Here is a 27,485-nt window from a genome sequence, read left to right as displayed (position 1 = left end):
GACCCTGTCTCAGAACAAACAACAAAAACATACATAAAGGCAAAAAACTCTGTAACCGTTGTTCTAAATCAGGGGCAATTTTACTTTCCCAAGGTACATTTGGCAATATCTGGAGACCATTTTATTTGTTAAAACTGGAGGGATAGGAGTCACTCTTGATATCTAGCACAAAGGCCAGAAATGCTACTAAACATCCTATCATGCATAGATAAGCTCACCCTCCCCAACTTCAGCAAAAAATTATCCAGCCCAAAATGTGGATAGTGCTAAGGCTGAGAAACCCCAAAGGCTTAGAGGGTCCTGCCTAACCTTTTTACTTTCCTGTCATTTCCTCCTTCTACATCCCTACCTTGACCTAAACTCAGTGAGCCAGCCAAATGAAAATTCTCAAAGACGGTGGAGTGTGCTGCTTCTCCTCTAGGTCCTTCCACACTCTGTCCCTTTCAGCCTGGGATACCATCATGCTTTTTTTACCTGCTTTCTTTACCTAACGAATTCAAAGTCTCCTCTAAGTTTTCAGCTCAGACATCACTTACCTAGAAAGCCTTCCCTGTCCCTCATGGATTAGATGCCCCCTTTAACCCAATTATCTCGCTGCCCTTCCCTTGCCATTGGACTGTTTAATAATTGCCTGTTGACTTAGTGTCTCCCCAGACTGAAAATCGGAGTCCCTGGCTATCTTATCCTCAGATTGATTCCCAGAATTCAGCACAAAGCCTTGCATACAGTTGGCACACACATATTTGTTAAATGAATGTAGGACTTAAAATCAACATCAGTAATCATCAAATACCAACACTCTTCATTTAGCACATCTTCATCAGCAATCTTAACAACGAATCTACACTTCTAAGCCCTGAAAGCAAGTATGCTTTGGCAAGTTCAGAAAAGTGGCAATGATGCCCTGTAACATAAGTCAGGGAGCTTAGAGCCAGTGAAAATTATGCAGGTGAGTAAAACTGTTGGCAAATCAGACAAGTCTTTGGAACCCTGCCATCTGGCTTTAATAGCAATTAGGCACAGCAAAATAGGGCATGCTGAAAAAAATATAAATACTGAACCAGTTACTGTTCCAGCTTACTGTGCAGATAAAAATATAAACATGGGGGAAACCAGTTCTTGAGCAAAGTTAAATGAAAACAAGTAGAAGAATAAGTAGACATTGCTTTCCATACATGGATATGAATAAGAGGCAATGGCTTGTTGAGTATCTAGAAAACAGAAGAGCATCAAACCTTGCATCTTAGGGCCTGTTGACACTCTTAAAAAAAAAAGTATTGAGAGGGCGGGTGCAATGGTTCATGTCTGTAATCTCAGCACTTTGGGAGGCCTAGGCAGGCGGATCACCTGATGTCAGGAGTTCAAGACCAGCCTGGCCAATGTGATGAAACCCCATCTGTACTAAAAATACAAAAATTATCTGGGCATGGTGGTGTGTATTTGTAATCCCAGCTACTTGCTAGGCTGAGGTGGGAGAATCGCTTGAACCCGGGAGGAGGAGGTTGCAGTGAGCCTAGATCACACCATTGTACTCCAGCCTGGGTGACAAGAGCAAAACTCCATTTCGAAAAAAAAAAAAAAAAAAAAAAAGTATTGACAATTTCAAACAGCGTTTGTTTATGTGAATTGTATCTGTTGATATTTATAGTATTCATTGTGTGAATTCCCGTGATCAGTTTCTTATAGTGTGCTACCCAGAAAAGCAGCATCAGTATCACCCAGGAACCTGCTAGAAATGCAAAATCATGGCCCCATCTCAGACTTCCTTAGTCGGAAATTCCAAAGGCAAGGCCCAGCAATCTGTGTTTTAACAATCCCACCAAGGCATTCTGCTGCTGACTGAAGTTTAAGAACAGCTGCTCCAATTCATCATACAACCGAAGAAAACTCCATTTTCACAATAATAACACTTATATAGGACCTACTGTGTGCCCAGCTCTGTTCTAAACTGTTTATACATTGATTCAAACAATAACAATACTCTGACTACAGATAAGGAAACACATGGACAGTGTAATTTTTGTCTCAACAAATTACAGAAACTCCTGCTTTTCCTTAAAGAGAAATTACAGAATCGGAGCTTCTGAGCTTTAAGACTCTTGCAGAAACGTTTCTCCTTACCAACCTCAGTTAATGGCTTCCCTATTCCCCACTCTATACTCCTTCAGATTCCCTAATTCTTGAACCGTACAGTCAAACCAAGTGCATGCTTGTTCCTGAATTCCTTTATAGAACTCATCCTCATGGAAGAAGTCCTTGATCCTGGAGGAATGCTGGGGAGTAGGGGATGTTAGGGGCTCCCTAAGACCCTACTAGGGAACCACAAGGTCAAAACTGTATTTGTAAGAATACTAAAGTGTATTTGCCTTTTTTTTTTAAACCATGTTAACATTTGCACCAAAAATACAAAAGATAATTTCTAGCCGCCTTAGCACAAATTAAGGCAGTGGCTCCAAATTGTGCTAGTAGTCATGCGTTGTTCACAGCCCTGTACTCTCAATAAAATAAATACTAGTTTTAATTAAGAATGTCCTTGAAGGAGAAGAAATTATTAATTTTATTCAACCTTGAGTACACATTCTTTTTAATATTCTATGTGATTAAATGGGAAAATATATAAAATACTTCTATTACACACATAAATACACTGGTTGTCACAAAGAAAAGCACTTGTATAATTGTTTGAGTTGCAAACTCAAATAATTGCTTTTTTTGTGAACACATTTTTTACTTGAAAGGAAAATTAACAAAGTAAAGTTATTTATACGTGGGCAGTTGGCAGATGTTTTCTTAAAAATGAATGAAACCATCTTAACACTTTAAGAAAAGCAACTAATAGTCATTGATGCCTATGATAAAAATCTCATTTTCCAATGAAAATTAGGATTTTATAAAACTCATATCTGCTACCATGGTCTTGACAGCTTCCCAGTACATAAAGATTTTTCTGATGAGATATTTCAATGGTGGCATTAAGGAATGTGATTTTTGGATATTATATAATGAAATATGTCAACATCTGAAAGACCTGTATTAACTCAGTGAACTGATATTTTCAAATGACCAATGGAAGATGTTAAAAAATCATGCATGAGTGAAAAATCCATTCAAAGTGCAAGGTAGACCAATGGATTTCAAAGTAGCAGAATATGAAAAGTTCATTGATTCTGTTTCAGATTTCACATTGCAACTAACCTTTAGAAAACTACCAATTGGAGTTTTGCTGTAATAACAAAACAGAATGTCCACAATTATCTGAAAAGGCTAATCAAATACTCCTCCTTTTTCCAATAGCATATTTGTGTGCGGCTGAATTTTCATCTACTTTTACCAATACAACATATTGCAACAGAGTAAATACAGAAGAAGATATGGGAATCTATATCTACATCTTCTCTTAAGGCAGACGTGAGAGAGATTTGCAAAAAATGTTTTAAATGTGATCATTCATACAATTTTTTATTTTGGAAAATATATTTTTTATAAATATATATTATTTGTGTTAACATGTAATGAGTTTATTGCTACTTTGAAATAAATTAAATATTTTAAAATTTTTTCAGTTTTAATTTCTAACATTGTATCAACAGATACAACTTACATAAACAAAAGCTTTTTGAGATTCTTAATACATTTTTTAGTATAGAAGGGTCCTAAAACACAAGGTTTGAAAACCACTCTTTCAGCCTATAAACTTTTTTCCTTGCATATATAATAGTTTTTTTAAGCTTCTACTATGTATCTCAGATCATACCTCTTCCAAAGAGAAAGTACATGTAACTAGTTCAGATTTTTATACCTTTATAAGCCCAGGTTTGAGTAAACAAGACCTACAACCTTGCCCCAGCTTGTTCACTTACTCATGTGACCTTGAGAAAGCTCCTTGCTCTAAGCCTCAGAGGTCTCATATGTATAACAGAGATGATCACAGAGCCTACTTTATTAGGGTGGTTAGGTGGGTTTTATGGATTGCTGTGAGTTCCCTCAAATTTTATCTATAGGAGTACTGACCTCCAGTGTGGCTATAGTAGGCATAAGAAAGTAATTAAAATTAAATGAAGTAGTAAGTGTGGAGCCTTGGTCCTATAAGATTAACGTTATCGTAAGAAGAGACACCAAGAGAACCCGTTCTCTCTCTCTCTCTACACCACATGAGGATACAGCAAGAAGAAGGCCATGAAGAAAGCCCTCACTAGAAATCAAATCACTGGACCCTTGATATTGAAATTCTAGCCTCCAGAACTGCAAGAAAATGCATTTCTGTTGTTTAAGCCACCTAGTCGATGGTATTTTGTAATGGCAACTTAAGTGAACTAAGACAGAGGTTGAGTAAGATAGGATGAGTAACACAGTCCCTGGGGCATCATAACCATAACAAATATTCTCCACTATTATGATTGTTATTCATTCCACAAAGATTTATGTAGTGTCTACTACAGCTACCAAGGCTTTTGCCATTATGGGACTTACAGTCTGGGGTGGCAAGGAGGAGGTGGTTAAACCAATAATTATTCAAATAAATATACTGCAGTTGTGTTAAATGTTGAGGAAATCAAGGATGCTAAGATAAGATAAAGAAGGGATACTTCCTGTGAGTTGGTACATATGTTAATTAGCTCAATTTAGCCATCCCAGTGTACACATACTTCAAAACAACATGTGTATATTTCTCATGCACAAGTTTTTGACAATTAAAAATAAATAAAGACATTTTCTAGAAAGAAGAGGCCACGTGTTTTCCTTTGTGGACCCTACACAGGGTAGAAGTATCTACTTCCATTATTAGATATTTTTCTACCTAATTTAAGTTATACTCAGAAGCATGAAAGCCTGTTTCTAGTTTTTATATGATACTTCTAAACTGAATGTTTATTTTGGCTTGTATATAAATGTCCTAAGCTTAGCATTTGTGGAGAATTACTAAGAGAAGTAGAATTACCTTCTGGGGGAATTGAAAAATGACCTTTCTGAGCAAAAAAGCAGAAGATAAAAGGATCAATAAACAAAAGTCCCCAGTTCCCAAATTCATCTGATTATATGTCACAATCAGAAAGAATTTAATTCATAAGGTCAGGTTCTTCAGAGAAGTAAAGCCCAGTGGTTGAGAACAAGGACGTATGGGAGTCTATGAAAGTAGATTCCATCCTCACTGTGGCATGATTTATCCTGATCAAAGAGTAGAAGCCATGAAAAGCTTTTGAAAAATGATTCACAGAGCCGAGAACTACATACCTGTGAATATTCCAGTTAAGGCAGTGTGTTTTAACCACCTGTCCTCAGAAAAAAAAACATCTTACCAAAACACAAGCCCCTGAAACAAGGCACCAATGGAAGAATAAAAAGCTGTGGTTGGGCACGGTGGCTCACACCTGTAATCCCAGCGTTTTGGGAGGCCGAGGCAGGAGGATCACGAGGTCAGGAGCCTGACCAATGTGGTAAAACCTCATCTCTGCTAAAAATACAGGAATTAGCTGGGCATCATGGTGCACACCTGTAGTGCCAGCTGCTCAGGAGGCTGAGACAGGAGAATCACTTGGACCCGGGAGGCGGAGGTTGCAGTGAGCTGAGATCATGCCATTACATTCCAGCCTGGGCAACAGAGCTAGACTCCATCTCAAAAAAAAAAAAAAAAAAAAAAAAAAGCAGCTGAGCCTTCCTGTAGGCAGAGACAATTGAGGGGACCTTTGAGGCTGTGTGTTGAGATAATAAAATATTGAAGTTTGCTTCTCTTTACTTTTTCCTTCTGCATTCCACAGATGTCCCATGAGGACTCTTCAAAAACTCTTTTTCCAAGTCAAGTAGAGAGGAGGTCTTGATAAATCATGAAATGGAAATCGCTTACTGGAAGGAATTCTAGCTGGCAGCCAGAAGAGGCTGGTACCAGTCTCAGTTCAGGACTACAGGCAAAATTTGTCATGTTTTCTATGCCCCAAATTCTCCATCTCTCACACTAGAATAATGGATTTTGAAGAAAATAAGTTCATTTGCAAAAGCAGCTCTGCCTTTTTGGAAAAAGGAAAGTACCAATATAGGCAAAACAGTCTCACATTTTATGTAGGTATTATATTCGTTTATTTAATTGCATGATGTTCAGGGCTGGGATTTAATATACATCGGTGTTGGGTACTTCTTCCATTCTACATATCTGAAAGGTGTTTTGAATTGTACGAGGGGGAGACCAAAGCAACCAGTAACTCAGGTCCCTTACCCCCATCTGTTCTTTCCCCCTCATCAGTGTGTTTTACCAAGGGGCCCTGCACTTTTCTGAAACCCCATGACCAGGTCTGCCCCTTTATGTTCAAAAAATGACTTCACCACCATCATGGGTAAAAATAAGCCACCATTTTTTACTACTCTCAATTTTCCAGTTTCTTTAATACATGAGCTAATTTATATGCAGCCCACCCTAGCCCACTCTCTCTTCCTTCCGTCTCATTTCAGAAGAACAAGTGTCATTCATCTACCTTAGTCTAATCTCCCTCCTATGACTGTATCTCAGCCCTCTAGCTCCCCAGGGACCTCAGTCACCTCTTCTTTCTCTTCAGCTTCTTTTCTTATTTATATTTTAGTTGACACATTGTAATTATACATATTTATGGGGTATAATTTGATGTTTTGATAGATGTATATGTTGTATAATGATCAAATCATGGTATTTAGCATGACTATCACCTCATGTAGTTATCATTTTTATGTGGTGAGGACATTCTCAAAACCCTATGTTCTAGCTATTTTTTTTAATATACCACATCTTAACTGTTAACCATTGTCACCCTTCTCTACAATAGAACACCAGAACATATTCCTCCTAATTGTAACTCTGTTCCTGTTGACCATCCTCCCTTCCTCCCATCCCTCTCCAATTCCTAGTATCCTGGTAACCATGGTTCTACTGTTTCTATGATATCAATCCTTTTTTTAGATTCCACGTAAGAGTGACATCATGTGGTATTTGTCTTTCAGTGTCTGGTTACTTCAAAGTTCTCCTTCTCTACAAGTATAAACATGCTCAAGGCTTGTCAAAATTTTAAGACAAACAAATGCCCTGACCTCATGCTCCATCTCTAGCTAGGACCTTCTCCCCATCCACCCTACTTTCTTCATGACCATGCTTCCTAAAAGGGTATTCTCCACCAGTGGTTCTCAAACAGTAATGTGCTGGTTGAGGATCGTGGTAAAATGCAGGTTCCGGTTCAGTGAGATGGTGTAGGGCCAGCAGCTCTGAATTTTTAACAAGCTCCAAGGTGATGCTGATGTGGGCAGTCTGCAGACCACACTTTGAAAAATAAGTTTCTATACTCTACTTTCACTTCCACTTTTTCTGCTACCAGAACCAATATCGATTTTTAAATGGATTTCTGGGAATGGGAGTATAAATGTAAAATAAATATAAAAACCCCTTGATTGCTCTTTTTAGATGTTCATAAGAACAATAGCAAATGGAATTTGAATCCCATTGTGTGGCCTGGATGGCTAAAAAGCTTTAGCTTACAATGATGAGACATCTGTAAGCAAATATTTCCAAACTCTAGCACCTAAAGTTTTTTCAACAAATGATAGAACCATCATTTTACACATCTGATCAACATGGGTAAATTAAATTCTTGAAGCCCTTGTGAGCCACAGGCAAGACCCATTTCTGAACATTCACAGGAAATTCTGAAATCTGTGAGATATTACCTCACTAAATCATTTTATGTGTGCTTGCTTATGAGTTTTATTTGTTAATGTTGTTTTCTTTTACTTGTCTTGTTTTATTTTCCTTGAGACAGTCTTGCTCTGTAGCCCAGGCTGGAGTACAGTGCAGTGCCATGATCTCGGCTCACTGCAACCTCTGTCTCCTGGCTCCTGGTTCAAGCAATTCTCCTGCCTCAGCCTCCTGAACAGCTGGGATTACAGGCACGTGCCACCATGCCCAACTAATTTTTTATTTTTAGTAGAGATGGGGTTTCACCAAGCTGGCCAGACTGGTCTTGAACTCCTGACCTTGCAATCTGCCCACATCAGCCTCCCAAGGTGCTGGGATTACAGGCAGGAGCCACTGCTCCTGGCCTTATTTTTCAATATGCTGTGAACCAAATCCTTCCAGCAGCTGGGTCTGCGTTCCAAACTTGCAAAGAAGGAAACAGCAGCCATTTCACAGCAGCAAGAAGTTAACTAGGCTGAAAGCTTGGAGTACCATGCACTTTTCTAACAGTTTTGCTTTGCTTTGAAAAAATTATTTCTTCCTGTCTCTGAACCTGCCTCTCATCCTAATCCACCTTCCAGTCTATTAGAGTAGAAAACAAGGATACAGTTCCTGAATCCTATCAACCTCTGATAGAACACTCTAGGACAAATCACCACAAATTACTTTATAGGTGAAATGTCATGAGTGTCACATAGTGTATAATTTTTTTACATTAATTACCAACTAGACATAGTGAGTTGCTTTAAAATAAGGGGTTTAACTCTATCCCAAAAGTCAGAAGAGTATCCACCTGACAAACTTTCCTTTATCTGCCACACTGAGCTCTCAGAATTCAGTCTACTGTGATCTAATGACTAGAAACTGATCCCATAGCCAGGCTCATAATTGGGCTTTTAGAATTTCAGTCCCCACTTAATGGCCTTCAGAGATTCTTTCATACCTCTAAGGTGATGCTTGAACATCTTAGCCTGGACTGTAAGACAAGACCTTCACAAGCAGACTGAGCCTCCACCTCCATCTCTGCCGCTCTCTCCACTTGCACTGCTTATACTTTTCTGCAAGAGCATTTCTCTCCTCCATACTTCCACATGGGTGGGAGGAGGGGTCAGAAAAAGACAAAGCTATTTGCAAAATAAGCTAACATTCTCATTTAAACTTAAGAAATTTCAAACTCTACATTCTTCTTGTTGCTGTCGCTGGATTTACTCTTTGCTGGCTTCTGACCTCTTATTAGTCATTCTACTCTCTGCTCATCAAAGGGGATATTTTATCTCAGATTCGACATTCACTAAGCAAAACGACTTTGGACTTAAATGTTCCTCCTCCTCGACATGAAGACAACAAGGATGAAAATCTTTATGATGATCTACTTGCAGTTAATGAATAATGAATTCATTTTATTTTCTTATGGTTTTCTTAATAACATTTTTTATGTATTAATCAATTGCTCATGTTACCAGTAAAGCTTCCAGTCAATAGTAGTCTATTATAGTTAGGTTTTGGGCAGAGTCAAAAGTTAAAACACAAATTTTCCACTGTACAGGATCAACGCCCCTAACTCCCATATAGTTCATGGGTCAACTTTACGTGGTCAACTGACCAGGCCCAAGTGCTTAAAAGGCTAGGTAAACGGAAGATCAATTTTGCATATACAACACCTCACCAGTCTAATTGTACCTGGGCTAATTTCCTCCTACTCCCACATACACCATAATAATCATTTTCACCCTTACCTACTAAATACATACATATAATTTCTGCATCTACTTATATCTACTCATAGGCTGTTCACGACTACCCCTTCCTTTGAAAAAAAAAAAAAGTCAGATTCTGAGTTTCACATACCTTAAAAGCCGAGTCTCAGAGAGATTTTTCTGGAAAAACAAAATCAAAATCCAAGTGTCCAGGTCTCTATGTCAAAAGCCCAGAGGCTGGAGGGAAGTGTGGAGGCTTGAGGCAGTCCTGGGACAGACATGGTGACCAGAATTTAGCTGCGTGGATATTGCCAGAAGTGAGTATCTGTAAACACAGGGCTGCTCACCACTGTTTCCTGAGGGGTGTGTGTGTGTGTGTGTGTGTGTGTGTGTGTGTGTGTGTCTGTTTGGAGTGAGGAAACTAAAGAGTGAGGAGAGAGTCTTCAATCCACACAGCTCAAATGCCTATGCAGGACCTGCATGCTGACATCCTCTGACCCTGTGTGGCCACCCCCATCTCGCCTGCTTTCCAGCAGGATTGCAAAGTACTCCAGAGTCCCTTTGGAGTTAGTAAATACTTCACTGCCACTTGTAGTAAACATGGCTGCCTGAATTCCATGATTTACACAATATCTGAAGATATTTTTAGTCACTGGTAGCGTAATCTATAGAAAAGGGATGCTTAGATTCAGTAATTTACTTTATCTGGAGGGTACAAACTTATTGAATTCATCCAGTCAGTTAACTTGAATGCACATACATCCTGAGGGTAATAGATACATATATACCACAGCCTACTTTTTACCTTATTCTGAGGTCTCAAAATGGAATATCAAGTAAGCAATTATAGAACTTCAGGATGGAAAACAATCAAGGTATTCTGGCTAATGAAGCTGTGACTCTGAAGTAGAATACATTCATCTATTGTGTGTCATAATGAAGGCAGTAATTTATTTCACCATTTAGAATGCAAGGCTATTCTGCAGAAAAGCATCCAAAACATTAAGAAGAAGATCAGAAGGAAAACTATAATTTCCTAGGAACCAATGCCGGAACTAAAACTTTCACAATAACAAGAGGTTGAAATAGCACATTTTGAGTTTCAAAAAATCTCATGCTTAAGGAAGTGGGGAGGGTGGGAGGAAGGGATAGATACACAGTTTCCTTGGAAACAAAATGTGATATTATGGCAGCAGTCGCCTCAGGAATCATTGTTTAGAAGGTGAAAACACTGCTCATCTGCTTAACACTGGACAAGGGTAATTTAGAACCTAAATAATTGTGATTGTTATAAAATCCTCACGGAACTCTAAAAACTGCTGTAGGATGGTGGTGCCATGTACAAGCTCATAAATCTACAGAGGAACATGAGAAGGGCCCATCACGAGGCTACAGAAAGCAGATGACCACAGTAATGAGTTACATGTACAATTTCCAGGGCATGGATATCAATAGGCACCACCAGGCAGCTCAGTCTCCAGCCCTCCCTGGTTCTCTCACAGCCTTGAGAATACATGGCAGGTTTGTACAAAATAAGCAGGCTTGTACAAAGACCGACCTCCATTCCTTATCTCAGCTGTGCCACTCCCTAGCTCTCCAGGGTAACCTCCATGGACCTCATCTAGAAAAACAAAGAAAATACTACTTTTACCCCCTCAGGATTACTATCAGAATTGAATGAAGGAGGAAAAGCCCTATAATATTGCCTGAGACATAGTCAGGGGACTCGTACATGTTAATTCTTTTCTCAGTAGTTAATGGGTTTCTTTTGACCTCTCTGCTTCTTTCCACCATGGACATTCCCATATGCACAAAGAAGTTGATTTCACATGAGGATTCACAGCAGGAAGTCTTTATGGAGAAACTCCGGGGTGTGGCATCTGGTCAAGTCAGAGTTGAGGTGCATGGGCTCTGACTGCCATTCACACACTTAAGAATCAATCCTATTAATGACATAGGGGCAGTGGGTGGAAGAGTGTAATGTGTGTGGGTGAAGAGCTGAGCTGAATTCTGAATGCCTGAAGGAGAACTGAGTAGTGTTCCCTCCATATCTGCGGAGGACTGGTACCAGAACCTCTCAAAACTACAAAAATCTGCGGATGCTCAAGTCCCTGTTATAAAATGGCACAGTATTTGCATATAACCTATACACATCCTCCTGTATACTTTAAATCATCTCTAGATTACTTATAATACCTAACACAATATAAATGCTAAATAGTTGTTATACTGTATTGTTTCAGAGATAATGACAAGGCAAAATTGTCTGTATGTATGCAGTACAGACACATATTTTTTCCCTGAGTACTTTCGATCCAAGGTTGGTTGAATCCATGGATGCAGAACCCATGGGTACAGAGAAGCAACTGTGTTCCTCCATGAGGGCAAGGACCGTGTCTGGTCTGTCCACCCGTGTCCCCAGTGCCAGCATGATGCCTGGGACACAGTATGTGCTCCCTAAACTTTCTGCAGAATGAATGCTAAGGACAGCAAGGCATGCCAGGAGCTCATGGGCAAATGCATCAGAGGTGAGGAGCTAGGAGTAGGATTCAGAGTAAGGCACAGATGAAAATCACAGACAAAGCAAAGAGTGCTTCCCTCCATGACAGGACTTCATGACATATTTTGTGTTTTTCAGGTATTCATTGAGTGCTATGTTCCAGGCACTGTTTTAAGAACAAAATAAAGAAAAGGCCTCCTCATCTGGAGCTCATATTATGCCACATTAAACATAATGTAATGCGATGTTACATTAAAATGGTACACGTGTTGTGAACCTCTCCAGGCAGGGACCACGTCTTGGTTATCACTAATTCCTCAGTGCTGGCCCCAGTGCCAGCAGGCCCACAAGAAAAGCACAATAAGAAGTATTTGAACTGATCTCAAAACATCAAGAAGCACCGATAATATTGTCCTGGGGTAGAAAGTGCTGCAGTCCTAGATTTGAATCTTAGGTCTAACAGTAACTAGCCTGGTGGGCTTGAGCAAGTTGCTTTTCCTCTCTGATCCTCAGTTTCCTTATCTGTAAAAGGAAGAAAGAAACATGGATTCACAGAGTTGTGGTGAGGATTAAAAAATGTGCCACCTTTTAAGTAACTGGGACAGAGAAAGGCACTTCATTGCCAGAGTGGTACCTGCTTCTCTCATGATCTTTATCATTATTATTTCTCCTCAGAGACAGAAGCACACAAGGCCCTACTCGACTGGACAACGTGAATAGAAAATTACAGCAAAATTCTCACCTATAAAACTTTTAACTCAAAATAAGACAGTCTGACACCTAAGAACTTCCCCACTGACCCAAGCAAACAGATTCCTTTTCATGCCACAATACCCTCTATAGAGTGAGCCCCAATTTCAAGCCCATTTCTGAAGTCCATCAGTTCCCATGGGTGGTCCTCATTAGTTGGTCTGCTCCCAGTGATCTCAAAAGGTCAGTGCTCAATTTTGTACTGCCACTTTTAGTCCTGGGCAAACTCTGAAGAACTAGAATCCACTGGACTGCCCATAAGTTTCGTGTGTGTGTGTGTGTGTGTGTGTGTGTGTGTGTGTGTGTGTGTGTGTGTTTTGAGACAAGCCTTGCTCCATTGCCCAGGCAGGAGTGCAGTGGCACAATCTCAGCTCATTGCAACCTCCGCCTCCTCAGTTGAAGCAATTCTCCTGCCTCAGCCTCCCAAGAAGCTGGGACTACAGGCATGCACCACCACACCTGGCTAAGTTTTGTATTTTCAGTAGAGATGGGGTTTCACCATGTTGGCCAGGCTGGTCTTAAACTCCTGAGCTCACATAATCTGCCTGCTTCAGCCTCCCAAAATGTTAGGATTGAAGGCTTGAGCCACCACACCTGGCCATTGTATGTTTCTTAACTCAGTTCTGGTGACTTGGATAAGCTGACTTACCTATAATAAAGCAGAACTCACATAAGGGGTAATCAATAACACAGTAATCAATAACACAGTTAAGGATTAGAAATGAACTAAAATAAGAAAATTATGAAATAATCTATAAGTAGTTGTTAAAATGGGTCACTTGAATGGGCTCAGTTGAGAGGAGAAGTGTCAAGAAGAAATAAGATAGAGAGACTAATACACATATCAGTAGGCATAACTTCACATGACTGCAGAAGTAGGGCCATGTGTGTATGTATATGTGTGTTATAATAAAAGTAGGTTTCAATAACATAACATATTCAGTAACATATGTGTATATATGTATACATGTATATATTCATGCACTACATCTGAGTCAACAGAATGCATATACAATGGTGATTCTATAAGACTATAATACCATAATTTTACTGTACCTTTTCTAGGTTCAAATATGTTTAGATACACAAATACTTACTATTGTGTCACAATTGCCTACAGTATCCAGTACAGTAGCATGTTGCACAGATTTGTAGCCTAGGAGCAATAGGCTGTAACATATAGCCTAGGTATGATGCAATAGGCTCTACTACTTAGTTTTGTGTAAGTACACTTTGTGATGTTCCCACAATGAGAAGATCACCTAATGATGCATTTCAGAATGTATCCCTGTTAAGTGACACATGATTGCATATGTATATATAGTCATTACTTGTCTCCATCCACTTAAACATATATGACACATGTTTCAATAATGTATACATGTGAAATGTATGTGTATATAGTCATTATTTGTCTCCAATCCTTCCCACAAAGAGACATTTCTGAAATTTAGTATACAAAGCAACAACAAAAAAGAAGACATTGAGGCTTGAAGTCTTGTGCTATAGACCATTTTCTTAAGTAAATAATAATGTAATACTAGATCAATAAACAAATGAACTGGAGAAATAAGCTTAAAAAAATTGTACAAAATCTCCTCTAGATGAGTCAGTCTACAAAGAGCAGAACTAAACTGGTGTACAGAAAAGCCCCCTAAAGTTTCATTACATGACCACAAGATTTACAGTAACAACTACTTCATTGTCGTTCCTTTCTAGACTTCTCCATAATTCTATATTCAACAAAACCCCAAACAGATCTGCATTAGAACCGCATTATATGTAGTGACATCTCCAAACTCTGCAGTAGTCCTAATGTCTAGCCATAGACACCAATACCATAAATACAGATTCCATTTCTCAAATGACAATTTTGCACATAGTAAAATAAGTGGCAAGTCAAAATTCAAATGACTAAAGTTGTTTTAGGTAATTCATAGGTTGTAAAAGCTAATGAGAAGTAAAAAGAAAAAATTATGAGGATATTACAACACTCTCATTAAAATGAAAATCTATGTTACAACTTTATGCTCTTCAAATACCACACCAGACTGAAGCATCAACCAGTATATCAAGTGTTCTGCTCCTAAAAAAATCACTTTGCTTATGTGGAGTGATAGCCTTGCTTGTTAATTTTCAAAAAATACCTGCTTAGTTATCCTTTTAAGCCAGAATCATCTCCAATTTACATGACCATCAAAGTTTATTTTTTAATCAGCAATTCATTTGAGTAACTAAAATGAAAATAATTGCAAAAGACCAGAGGACATCCCCCTACACACGAGTGCGACAGTATAAACTAAAAGCAGCCAGATAATCATATCTCTAAAAAGAACAGAAACTCCTATGAAGTCATTCTTATGAAAAGTTTTATGAATGGCACTAAAGGATTTAGAATGTGCATGACAAATGATCATGCAATAAGACTCAACCCTCCAGATATTAGTTTCATGCTGCAAAAGAGACTATTGTCTAGACTTATCCACAAAAATGGCCTTGTTACTCCTTAAATCTCTTGTAAGAGTGGCAAAGAAAACACTGCATTTGGGTGCTGATTGGACTAATGATTGCTGATAATCAAATGGGGCATGATTTATCTTTTGAAAAGTTGTGGAGTAATTTCTAAGCAGCTCCAATAATGCAAACGATAAGTGTAGTTCACTATAGTGAAAACACTTATTTCATTTCAGTCTTCTAACCCAGGGTGCAGAGAAAACAAATTGAAAGAGTGAGTTTGATATTAGACTCACAGATTTCTGTCAGGAAGGTTTACTGATAACCCAGGGTGATAGTTGGTCATATCGTAAGAGAGACTTGGTGACCACTGTAAGTATGAGAAATAAGCACTCTAATTCGAATTTCTGAGTGCGCGTGTCCTGTCACAGCATTCAAATAATCATGCAAATCTGCCTCCAGCTGGTTCCTGATTTGCATTCATTTTTTTCTGTTGAAATGATTTATACATACTTGTACTAAATTCTAAATCCTAATCTTAACATGTAGTCTTAGAAGAACAGATACCAATAATATTTGAACTAAAGTTATAATATTAACAGTTAGCAATTAGTAGCTTTATAAGTGTGTAGCTAACACCAAACCTGGTTAATAAGCAGACTACTTGCATGCATGTTCTTCACAGAATTTGCACATAACCATATTTTTTTGGTTTAATGTAAAAAATAGCTAGCTAACGTGAATATTACCTTAACATATGGATAATAAAAGCACATAAAATATTGCATGTTGATTAAATATAAGTAGACAAAGAATGACTCTTAACAAACCTTATGTAATTGAAAGAATAAAACTCTCTCCATTCTATAGTCATATTTAATTTTAATGACTTGCTTCAGAACAATAGAAAAATTTATAATCGGAACGCCTTTACTTATTCAAAGATCATTCAAGCAGAAATCCGGGAGGCATTAGCTGGTAGCCTACACTTTTTTAGAAGTAAAATAGAGGCAATCAAGACTTTCCTTTTAGAAAAGTCACACAGAGTTAAAGCCGGTTCCTGAATTCCACTTTCATTGAAATTCTACCCATATCAGAATAAATTCAGTCTTAAAGCTCTACCAATATTAACAACAGTGAAACAGGAGAGTTCCCCGACTTCCCTTGCAGGGCTTGCGACAGAGGTGTGGCTTGTCTGTTCAGTCACCACCATTGCTCAAACCCCTTACAGGAGGGTGAGCATGCAGACAGACAGGTGCAGGAGCCACGACACTGGACTCTGGCCCCACAGCAGCATCCAGGGATGGGAGCCCGTGACTTCCAGAGCCCAGTTGGGTGTGTATTACGGTATGTTCTTTTAGGCTTGCCATCCATGCATGACTTATGTATTAACTGGCTCAGTGGACCCTCTGCCTTTTTGCAAGGGCAGAGGGCCAGTGTGGCAGCTTTCATATCCTGAGCTCTTGTCCAGCATCATGGAAAAATCATGTCACACATGGACTTGAAGGATGGTGAGTGCAGGGTTTTACTGGGTGGTAGAGGTGGCTCTCAGCAGGATGGGTGGGGAGGTAGATAGGAAATGGAATGGGAAGTTGATCTTCCCCTGGAGTTTGGCCATCCAGTGGCTGATTTTCTGACCATCTCTAGCCAAACTCCTGCTAACATTCAGACGCTCCTTCTCTCCTTTTCTGATGCGACATTCTGCATTTGTCTGCTTGACTGCCCATCTTTCTCATCTCCTCATCTCTTGATCTGCTTCTGGAGCCTGGGGTTCAGGGTTTATGTGGGGCGTGGTGGGGTAAAAGGCAACGTTTTGGGCCTTTTTGCCAAAAAGGGCCATGGGTAACCAGGCTTGAGGGGCAGGCCTTTGTTGGGGAACTGCCCTCTTCTACCCAGTATTTCCCTGTCTCTTGTCGGCATCAACAGCAATAAAAATATTCTATTTTTAATGCAAATTTGATCTCACACTTTAGGTAGGAAGCTTAAGCATTAGTTCTACTCTGCAAAACAACTCCATGAAATGGAAGTTATGTTTATTCTTAACATTAGAAGGCTTGAACTCTGAGAAGTAACTTGCTGAGTGTCACATAATTAAGAAGTGATAAATTTGAATTTAAAACTCATATTTACTAATAATACATTTGTTTAACAAATACTTTCTGAACACCTACTATGCGCTACGTTCTTTTTTAAACACTGGGAATCTTCAGTGAACAAAACATGGGCCCTGCCCTCACAGAGCTTGGATTAAAGTATTTGTTAGCACTTTATAAATAATAAACCAATAAAATAAATAAACAGAATGTCATGATGAAATGTGCTGTGAAGAAAAGTAAAGCAGGGTAAGGGGAAAACAGTGTATAAAATTAACAAAGGGGTTCCATTTTTATATAGGCAGGTCTGAAACTGACTGGCGAAATTGGTCAGACTTAAAGGAAAGTGAGGAAACCAGACAAATACCTCATTTACAAAAACATCTCTCAGCCAGAGGAACTGAGGGAGGGGCTCAAAGGGAAGAGCATGCTTGGCCAAGTGAGAAAAAGCAAGGAGGAAATTATGGCTAGAACAGAGTGACTAAGGGGAAAATAAGTTGGAGATGAGGTGAGATTCGGATGAGTTCGCTTCTCAAGCTTTTGGCTAAGATCAAGGGTAAATCCAGATGAGGCGCACCATGTCATGAAGGGCTTTGTAGGACACTATAAAGTCGTTGGCTTTGACTCTAAGAGACAGGAGTTCTGAGTCAAAGTGAGGAACCTCAGTCATGTTTTTAAAGGATCATTATAGGACTATGTAAGATAAAGATTCAGGAAATGAGCAGAAACTGGTGGACCGATTAGGAGACTGTGGCAACAATCCAGGCCACACACGGTGGCGGCCCAGACCTAGATGCTGATACTGGAGGCGGGGAAAAGAGCTGGCTTCTTCACATATTTTAAGGGATTCACCATTTTTATGTGGGGTGTGAAAAACAGGAAGGAGTTAAGAATGACTCTGAGGAGTCTGACCTCAGCAAATGGAAGGACAGCAAGACATTTGCTGAAAAGAAGTTTGCAAAAAAATCTATCAGATATAAGTCAATGCTCTCTCGAAATCACCATGCTGTTTCACAAAGGTACACCAAGTATTGAAATTCATTTAATAGTTAATTATTAAATTCATTTAATATTTAATTCATACCCACCTTGAGTGTCCACTCCTGTCCACCAGGCTGAGACACTCCCAGTAGGGTGATGCTGCTGGTTAGAGCCCTCATGAAAAGTGGAGGTCCTAGTACCATGGAGATACCAGAAGGTGTCATGCTGAAGGCTAACTTGGGAGCCCACTCAGCCAAGCAGGGAATGGACAGAAGAACCCAGAGCAATAGTTCCAGAGGCAAACCAGCCCACAAATAGCTGACACATGGGATGGAACAGCTACAAAGGGCTGACAGTGGCAGTAGCTGACAGGAAAGACGGGAACAGGCATCTGAGGCCAATGGGTAAGGCTTAAATCTGGATAGCTCTGCATGGGCTTCCCTTCTGTGGCCCTGGGAACCTAAGAAAAGCCTCCCAGCTCCAACAGAGCCAGCACAGCTCTGCTCTGAACTGACAAATTTCTCTTCCTCACATGATCATATTTGAACAAAGGAATCCAAAGCTCATTCATTGTCCCTCTTTCTTCTGTCTTTCCCTCCCTCCTATTCCTTCCACCCTGACGTTAATTAAAACTATTGATCTTGATCAGTAGTTTTCATACCTGGCTCTGCATCCAAGAATCTTTTAAAAATACAGGTTCCTAGGCCCACATCCCAGGCACTGAATTAGAATCCACAGGGAAGAAAGGCATCAGTCAGGTTCCAAAACCTCCCACGGTCTGGCAATAAACATCAAGGTCAGTTACAACTTGTAACTTGAACATGGTCATGTTTCCTTTCTCTCTGTACCATTAAGGCCTCTGGATTGGTCCATCATCCAATGAGTTTTTCTAATTTTTCTTCCAGTAATCAACGGCAGAATGCTTTCCTGAGAAATTAAGCCATGCCCTTGGGTCTAGTGAAGCCTATTTCATCTATCTCTGAAGTTCAATATAAGATCTCTCTTTCTAAAATGGCTTGCCCTGGTGGGGAAGCCAGATCTTTTTCTACTTCTTTACATTGTTTATTCTCCTGTGTGGTTACTTTAATTAATGTTTAATCTTCCTGTGTTTGTGCCCTGAGGCAAAGCCTCTGAAGGGTACAGAGTTCAAAATCCTACAACCTCATAACACTCCATAGGTTTGACATCAAATAATTATGACAATTCAAAGTAAAGACCAAAATCCCACTCTCTACTCAAACTGCCAGAAACACTGGATCAGTTTATGCAGGCCTTCTCTGCAAAATCAGTCATTTTCTTTCTATTCCCCAACTATTACCCTGCTAGATGACTATTTCTACTCCCTCTTTTTTCAGGGAGGGGCTGTGTTCTGTGAGGAAATGGCCCCGTCACTCAAGAGTGATGAAATCAGTGGAGCACGGCTGGGCTAGAAATGATTACCAAAGCCCGTTAGGAGACACTAACAGAGACTATATTAACCAGTATACCCTCTGTACACAGAGATCTGAATGAAAGAGGAAAGAAGACTTTCTGCTGCTTATGGTATCTTCAGGAATCATCTGACAGCTTATTTATTAAAAGCATTTTAATATTAACTCTCCTCTGCACTCTAGCTGACCTTCAGAAACATTCACCGAGTCTCAAGAACACAAAGCACAATGGCCTAGGGAAGGCACGGATGTGCAGAAAGCTGCATCTGAACAATTCTTCTCCTGCTCAGTTGCATAAAAATCAGTAACAATTAAATACTACATTGGTAACTGATCTTTTAAGATCCTTTAGAGCCTAAAACACAGACCAATTAGAACCCAATTAATTAGGATTCAAAGTATTTTCTTTCTGTACATTTTGGAGAAAATGCATAGCACAGGAATGCACAATCACCTAAAGAAATTTTAAGCTCTTTCATAAACACATCTTAAGTCCAAAACACATTCTGTCTTCTCCAGTCCTAGGAAATGAGACCTGGCTTCCAGAATAATGTCCCTCAAATATCTACTAAATACAGTTACATTCAATATTGTATTTACTAAGTCAAAGCACAGACCAAAAGGCTCTCCAAAAGAGGTTTGTTTCCATTTAACACTTAAAAAAAATTGTGGTAAAATACACATAACATAAAAATTACTATCTTAATCTTCTTTTCTTCTTTCCTTTTGCTGAGACAAGCAAGGTCTTAGTCTGTTGCCCAAGCTAGAGTTCAGTAGCACGGTCAGAGCTCACTGTAGTCTCGAACTCCTGGGCTCAAGTGATCCTCCCACCTCAGCCTCCTGAGGAGCTGGGATTTCAGGCTCAAGCTACTGTACCAGGCATTAACCAGTTTTAAATGTGCAGCTCAACGGTATTAAATACATTCACATTGTTGTGCGATCATTACCACCATCTACCTCCAGAATTCTTTTTGTCTAATAAAACTAAAATTCCGTATCCATAAAATAATTACTTTCCATGCCCCTCCATTAACCATTTAACCAGAAGATTGCACCAAACAGAAACCTCTATTCTTTAAATATTTTGATGTTTTATTCTTATATGGGGCAAAATTGAGATTATTTTCTAATTTTACTTATTTAAGCTCATCTTGTACATTATGTTTAGCAAAAAGACTAAACAATGTTATTTTGTTCCAGAAAGCCATGTTTAATCTTCAAGTATCTATAAGCTAATGCTGGTGGGTGATCCATCAATAATAAACCTATTTTGAACTAAAAGTCACAGACATCTTTTTTTACTGAGTCTCTGAATCTGTTTCTACCATCAATAGGATTAGAATCGTTTTCACAAGGATCTGGGAAATGACTACCCATAAAACCACATTTAAATCTCTTTAAAGCACTAGGAAAAATGACTACTCAAAACTCTATCAAAAAACAGTGGTTGTGACCTTCCAGCAATGAGCATTCTGTGAGTCAAACCATGCCTTTTGTGTGCAATACGGAGCAGGTGAAATACTGATGCTGTCTGGGCAGTGGGCTTTAGTCTTCAGCTAGAAGTGCCTGCAAGAGGGCGTGAGCAATCTCCAGAGCATTTGCAGCCCCAGCAGAAGACGAAGCTCTGTGTCAGTCTTTCTCAGTTCTGAGTCATTAGTTCTAGGGAGGGAAGGCATTAGAAAACCTTTCAAGCCACAAACCACATATCTTAGGGAGATGGCTAATTAGAATTCACCCTAAACTGTGAAAGAATTAACAGACATTAAATAATCATTATTTATAATTGGGAAATCAAATTACCCAAAAGAAAAAAAGGCAAAGCTCAGATTGTCTTAAGGTTTAATTTAGAAAAATAAAGGGGTAACTAGTTCCCCAAATGACCAAGAGGTTTGTGTCCCCAAAGTTCGTAACTTAGAAAGTATTTTTCTGGAGAAGCAATGTTAAAATTGTGATTAGTACCTTCATTCTTAAAAGAACACACAAAAATAACTTCACCCACATGTAGCCATGTATAGGACAAACGGTCTATGCTGAGAGCTTTGGAACAGTGACCCAGGGGTACTGTAGCTTAGAGAGAAAGAACTGTTTTTCTTCAGTTTTGTGGCAAAGCATTGACCTGGGGGAGTATATTTTTAAGTATTTGATTTCTTTGTTTCTCATATTCTGTAGTTCTTTCTTATCTTCTGGTACTTCTAAAAAGCATGATACCCTTGAACTGCCTTAACTTCACTCATCTTTCAACCAAGTCCCCATCCTAGCCAGGCCCCCACCAAAAAGACCCATCCATCAGGGCAGCTGACTCAGGGGGTTGAAAGCAAGTGGATAAAACCAAGATATGAATAAAATAGGACTTCGTGTTCTCTGGTATGCTTTAAAGTAACAGCTTTGCGAAACTTAGCCTCAAAAAGCGAAAGCAATGCAAATAAAAACATGAAAATATTTTCCTATCCAATGGGTCAAAAATGGTAAAAATAATAAGTTTATCTGGTGGGAGAGGATATGAAAAAACAAGCACTCCCAAAAAGTCCTGGAGGCAGTATAAGCTGATTACACTCTCTTGGGAGGGCACATTGGTTATACATGTCTAAATCCTTAACATTTTTTTTTTTTTTTTTTTTGGTTTACAAAAACACTGACCCAGCAAAAACACTATTAAGAACTATACAAAGGACATAATCAAAGACATGCAAGAACATGAATATGTAGAGATGTTTAAGATATCATATTTTACAATAAAGAAAAATTAGAGACCTAACGTCCAGTAAGAACAGATTAAGTAAACAATGGAACTTCCATACATCAAATGTAACAGGTACCATTAAGTAGCATATCACAGAAACATATATATTGGGCCAGGCACAGTGGCTCACACCTCTAATCCCAGCACTTTGGGAGGCCGAGGCAGATGGATCACTTAAGGTCGGGAGTTCAAGACCAGCCTGGCCAAAATGGGTGAAACCCCTCTCTACTAAAAATGCAATAAATTAATTGGGCGTGGTGGCGGGAGCCTGTGATCCCAGCTACTTGGGAGGCTGAGGCAGGAGAATTGCTTGAACCCAAATGGTGGAGGTTGCAGTGAGCCAAGATCGCACACTGCACTGCATCCTGGGCAACAGAGTGATATTCCAGCTCCAAAAAGAAAGAAAGAAAGAAAAAGAAAGAAAAAGAAAGAAAAAGAAAGAAAGAAAGAAAGAAAGAAAGAAAGAAAGAAAGAAAGAAAGAAAGGAAACATATGTTTAAGTAAAAGAAAAAGGAGGACTAGAAAGATAGATAGATAGATAGATAGATAGAATTTTATTATGTATGTATAAATATCAAATGTTGGAAAGAATTCACAAAAATGTAAACAGTCATTAATGCTGGATATTTTTCTTCATTTCTTCTGAAAAATAAAATGGGATACATGTGAAGAAAGTGCAGGTTTGTTAGGTATACGTGTACCATAGTGGTTTGCTGCAACTATTGACCCATTCTCTAAGTTACCCCTCCTCACCCCCAACCTACAACAGCCCCTGCTGTGTATTGTTCCCCTCTCTGTGTCCATGTGTTCCCGATGGTCAACTCCCACTTACTAGCGAGAACATGAGGTGTTTGGTTTTCTGTTCCTGCGTTAGTTTGCTGAAGATGATGGCTTCGAACTTCATTCATGTCCCTGCAAAGGACATAATCTCATTCTTTTTTAAGGCTGCATAGTATCCCATGGTGTATATGTATCACATTTTCTTTATCTAGTCTATCACTGATGGACATTTAGATTGGTTCCATGTCTTTGCTATTGTAAATAGTGCTGCAATAAACATAGGTGTCCATGTGTCTTTCTAATAGAATGATTTCTATTTCTTTGGGTTATACCCAGTAATGGGATTGTTGGGTCAAATGGTATTTCTGGTTCTAGATCCTTGAGGAATTGCCACACTGTCTTCCAGAATGATTGAACTAATTTACATCCCACCAACAGTGTAAATGCCTTTCTATTTCTCACAGCCCCACCAGCATCTATTGTTTCCTAACTTTTTAATAGTCACCATTCTCACTAGTATGAGGTGGTATCTCATTGTGGTTTTGATTTAAATTTCTCTAATGATCAGTGATGTTGAGTTTATTTTTTTTTTCATATGTTTGTTGGCCACATAAATGTCTTCTTTTGAGAAGTGTCTGTTTATATCCTATGGCCATTTTTTGATGGGGTTGTTTTTTCCTGTAAATATGTTTAAGTTCCCTGTAAATTCTGGATATTAGACATTTGTCAGACAGGTAGATTGCAAAAATTTTCTCCCAATCTGTAGGATGCCTGTTCACTCTGATGATAGTTTTTTTGGGGTTTTTGTTTTTGTTTTGCTGTGCAGAAGCTCTTTAGTTTAATTAGATCCCATTTGTCAATTTTGGCTTTTGTTGCAATTGCTTTTGGCATTTTAGTCATGAAGTCTTTGCCCATGCCTATGTCCTGAATGGTATTGCCTAGGTTTTCTTCTAGGGTTTTTATGGTTTTGGGTTTTGCATTTAAGTGTTTAACCCATCTTGAGTTAATTTTTGTATAATTTGTAAGGAAAGGGTCCAGTTTCAGTTTTCCACATGTGGCTAGCCAGTTTTGCCAACACCATTTACTGAATAGGAGATCCTTTCCCCGTTGCTTGTTTTTGTCAGGTTTGTCAAAGATCTGATGGTTGTAGATGTGTGGTGTTATTTCTGAGGTCTCTATTCTGCTCCATTGGTCAATATGTCTGGTTATTGCAGCCTTGTAATATAATTTGAAGTCAGGTAGCATGATGCCTTCAGCTTTGTTCTTTTTGCTTAGGATTGTATTGGTTATATGGGGTCTTATTTGATTCCACATGAAATTTTAAATAGCTTTTTTATAATTCTGTGAAGAATGTCAATGGTAGTTCGATGGGAATAGCACTGAATCTGTAAATTACTTTGGGCAGTATGGACATTTTCATGACATTGATTCTTCCTATCCATGAGAATAAAATGTGTTTCCATTTGTTTGTCCTTTATTTCCTTAAGCAGTGGTTTGCAGTTCTCCTTGAAGACGTCCTTCATATGTCTTGTTAGCTGTATTCCTAGGTATTTTATTCTCTTTGTAGTGATTGTGAATGGGAGTTCAATTCTTTATTTGGCTCTCTGCTTGCCTATTGTTGGTGTAAAGTAATACTTGTTATTTTTGCACATTATTTTTGTATCCTGAGACTTTACTGAAGTTGCCTTTCAGTTCAAGGAGTTTTTGGGCTAAGATGATGGGGTTTTCTAAATATAAAATCATGTCACCTGCAAACAGAGACAACTTGACTTCCTCTTTTTCTATTTGAATACCTTTATTTCTTTTTCTTGCCTGATTGCTCCAGCCAGAACTTCCAATACACTATGTTGAATAGGAGTGGTGAGAGAGGGCATCCTTGTCTTGTACTGGTTTTCAAAGGGAATGCTTCCAGCTTTTGACCATTCAATATGATATTGTCTGTGGGTTTGTCAGAAATAGTTCTTATTAATTTGAAATATATTCCATTGATACCTAGTTTATTGAGACTTTTTAACATGAAGGGATATTAAATTTTATCAAAGGCCTTTTCTGCATCCATTGAGATAATCATGTGGCTTTTGTCTTTGGTTCTGTTTATGCGATGGATTACATTTATTGATTTACATATGTTGAACCAGCCTTGCATCCCAGGGATAAAGCCAGCTTGATCATGATGGATAAGTTTTTTGATGTGCTGCTGGTTTCAGTTTGCCAGTATTTTATTGAAGGTTTTTGTATCGATATTTATTAGAGTTATTGGTCTGTAGTTTTCTTTTTATGTTGTGTCTCTTCCTGGGTTTGGTATCAGGATGATGCTGGCTTCATAAAATGCGTTATGGAGGAGTCCCTCCTTTTCAATTGTTTGGAATAGTTTCAGAAGAAATGGGACCAGCTCTCCCTTATATTTCTGGTAGAATTCAGCTATGAATCCATCTGGTCCTGGCTTTTTTTGGTTGGTAGGCTATTAATTACACCTCAGTTTCAGAGCTTGCTATTGGTCTACTCAGGAATGCCGCTTCTGCCTTGTTTAGCCTTGGTAGGGTATATACGTCCATGAATTTATCCATTTCTTCTAGATTTTCTAGTTTACTTGTGTAGAGGTGTTTATAGTATTCTCTGATGGCAGTTTGTATTTCTGTGTGGTCAGTGGTGACATCCCCGTTATCATTTTTTATTGTGTCTATCTGGTTCTTGTCCATCTTCTTCCTTATTAGTCTAGCCAGTGGTCTATTTTGTTGATTTTTTTCAAAAATAAAAAGAAAATCATCTCCTGGATTCATTGAATTTTTTTTTGGAGGGTTCTTCATGTCTCTATCACCTGCAATTCTTCTTGATCTTAGTTATTTGTTACTTGTTTTAGTTTCTGCTCTGATCTTAGTTATCCACTTAGTGGTTAATGCTGGATTTTTTTCCCTATGTGTTTTTCTTTGATTTTTTAGGATTTCTGTACTAAGCACAAAATTAAAAGAAGTTGTTTTTTAAATTTAATACAGAACACTAAAAGCAATAATTACATCAATAGCTTCACTAGAGAAATGCCAAGAGGGTATGGGAGGTTGTTGTTAGTTGCAATTACGAGCAGTTCGTAAGTCTGAGTTGTAGCCTCTATATAATGTGATATTTGGGAAAATACTATCTGCAGCGTATACACACACACACACACACACACACACACACCTGTCAGTGAATAATTGTTCAGTTAAAAACAAACAAAATACATAGTCTTTAAAAATGCATTCTTACCAACATATAGTTTCTGTCTTACATTAAAAAAAATATTTGGCAGTTTCCTCTACTGTAAGACATACTGTATATCCTGATGCTTTAGAGTGTTTGGAATCATGTAAATTATTCTTGGAGAGTGTTTAAAAATTCATAGTATTTACTCCTAAGAGACCGCAACAACCTCTTTCCAGATTGCACCAGACTATTCTGTGAATCAAGGATTTTAATTTCTAAGATGCAACAGCAATGCTTTGTACACAGATCAATAAAAGGAATGAGCTACTGTGGTTTGTCTGCCTTTCACCAGACACCATCCCCCCAATACTTATTCACAGTTCTGAGTATATCAAAACTCCATTTGTAAATTAAACTAGCATGTCTGATACAGAAACAAAGCTAAACCATGTACAGGACAAACCACATTCATGGCTTATTGTCAATACCACAGATCCCTCTTCTGGTGCCATAATCCCTGGCCAGTAAAGTAATAAACTAGTAATGACTTTTGGATTTACAAAATCCAAAGCTTTACATAGATTTTTGAAACAATTTCTTTTTTAAACATTTTTGCAGAGAACAATAGTCCTCCCTCACACTGAGCAATCACTCTTGCTTATGGGGCACAGGAAAGACACCCAGACCTGTGTCTGCCAGCATCCCACCCCAAGCCAACACCATGTCCAGCATAACCACATACATAGTTGCCAGCAGGGACTCCCCCAACAGCTTCATTGCCTCTGCCACTGTGATGAACACCCACTTAGAGGCAGGCATCCCGACACCTGCTAGCACTCTCCTAGAGCTGCCATACCTTGGGCCTCTTCAGTGCAGTGGATTCTTAACCTTGAGGATCCAAAGAACAAAGTTAGGGCCCAATAGAAGTCCTCCAGAGTTAGAGCACACAGTGCAGGAGTTGAGAGCTGAATATTGGCCCTCTGAAATCTTCCAGAAATGAAGGCAATCAGTTAAATCCACATTATACCACAATCAAGCCCTCAAGATAATCAAATAGGATAAAAAAAAAATTCCGAGGGTCAGCAACCTTAAATATTGAAGGTAGATAAGCCCACAAAAAAACAAATCAGTGCAAGAACTCTGAAAACTCAAAAGGCCAGAGTACCTTCGTTCCTTCAAATGACTGCATCACC

The 27,485-nt window shown here is 38.8% G+C and overlaps 1 protein-coding gene across 3 annotated transcripts in view; it reads right to left on the bottom strand.

Annotated features, from left to right (window-relative positions):
- Nucleotides 1-27,485, bottom strand: part of ST6GALNAC3 (ST6 N-acetylgalactosaminide alpha-2,6-sialyltransferase 3) — a 585,173-nt gene that overhangs the window by 460,570 nt on the left and 97,118 nt on the right. The window contains exon 1 of one of the 3 annotated variants that reach the window (XM_074381026.1): nucleotides 18,270-20,062. The exons of 1 other annotated variant lie outside the window; for it this stretch is intronic. In XM_074381026.1, the coding sequence (XP_074237127.1) occupies nucleotides 18,270-18,386 (117 nt within the window). In that variant the 5' untranslated portion in view covers nucleotides 18,387-20,062. Of the gene's footprint in view, nucleotides 1-18,269; nucleotides 20,063-27,485 lie in introns of those variants that run through there. One more of the 3 variants, XM_074381027.1, reaches the window with a different exon arrangement.

This window comes from Saimiri boliviensis, chromosome 11 (assembly GCF_048565385.1).
Source record: "Saimiri boliviensis isolate mSaiBol1 chromosome 11, mSaiBol1.pri, whole genome shotgun sequence".
Classification (NCBI taxonomy): domain Eukaryota; kingdom Metazoa; phylum Chordata; class Mammalia; order Primates; family Cebidae; genus Saimiri; species Saimiri boliviensis.
Note: the sequence above shows the minus strand (reverse complement) of the source record. Positions and strands in the feature narration are given on the sequence as shown.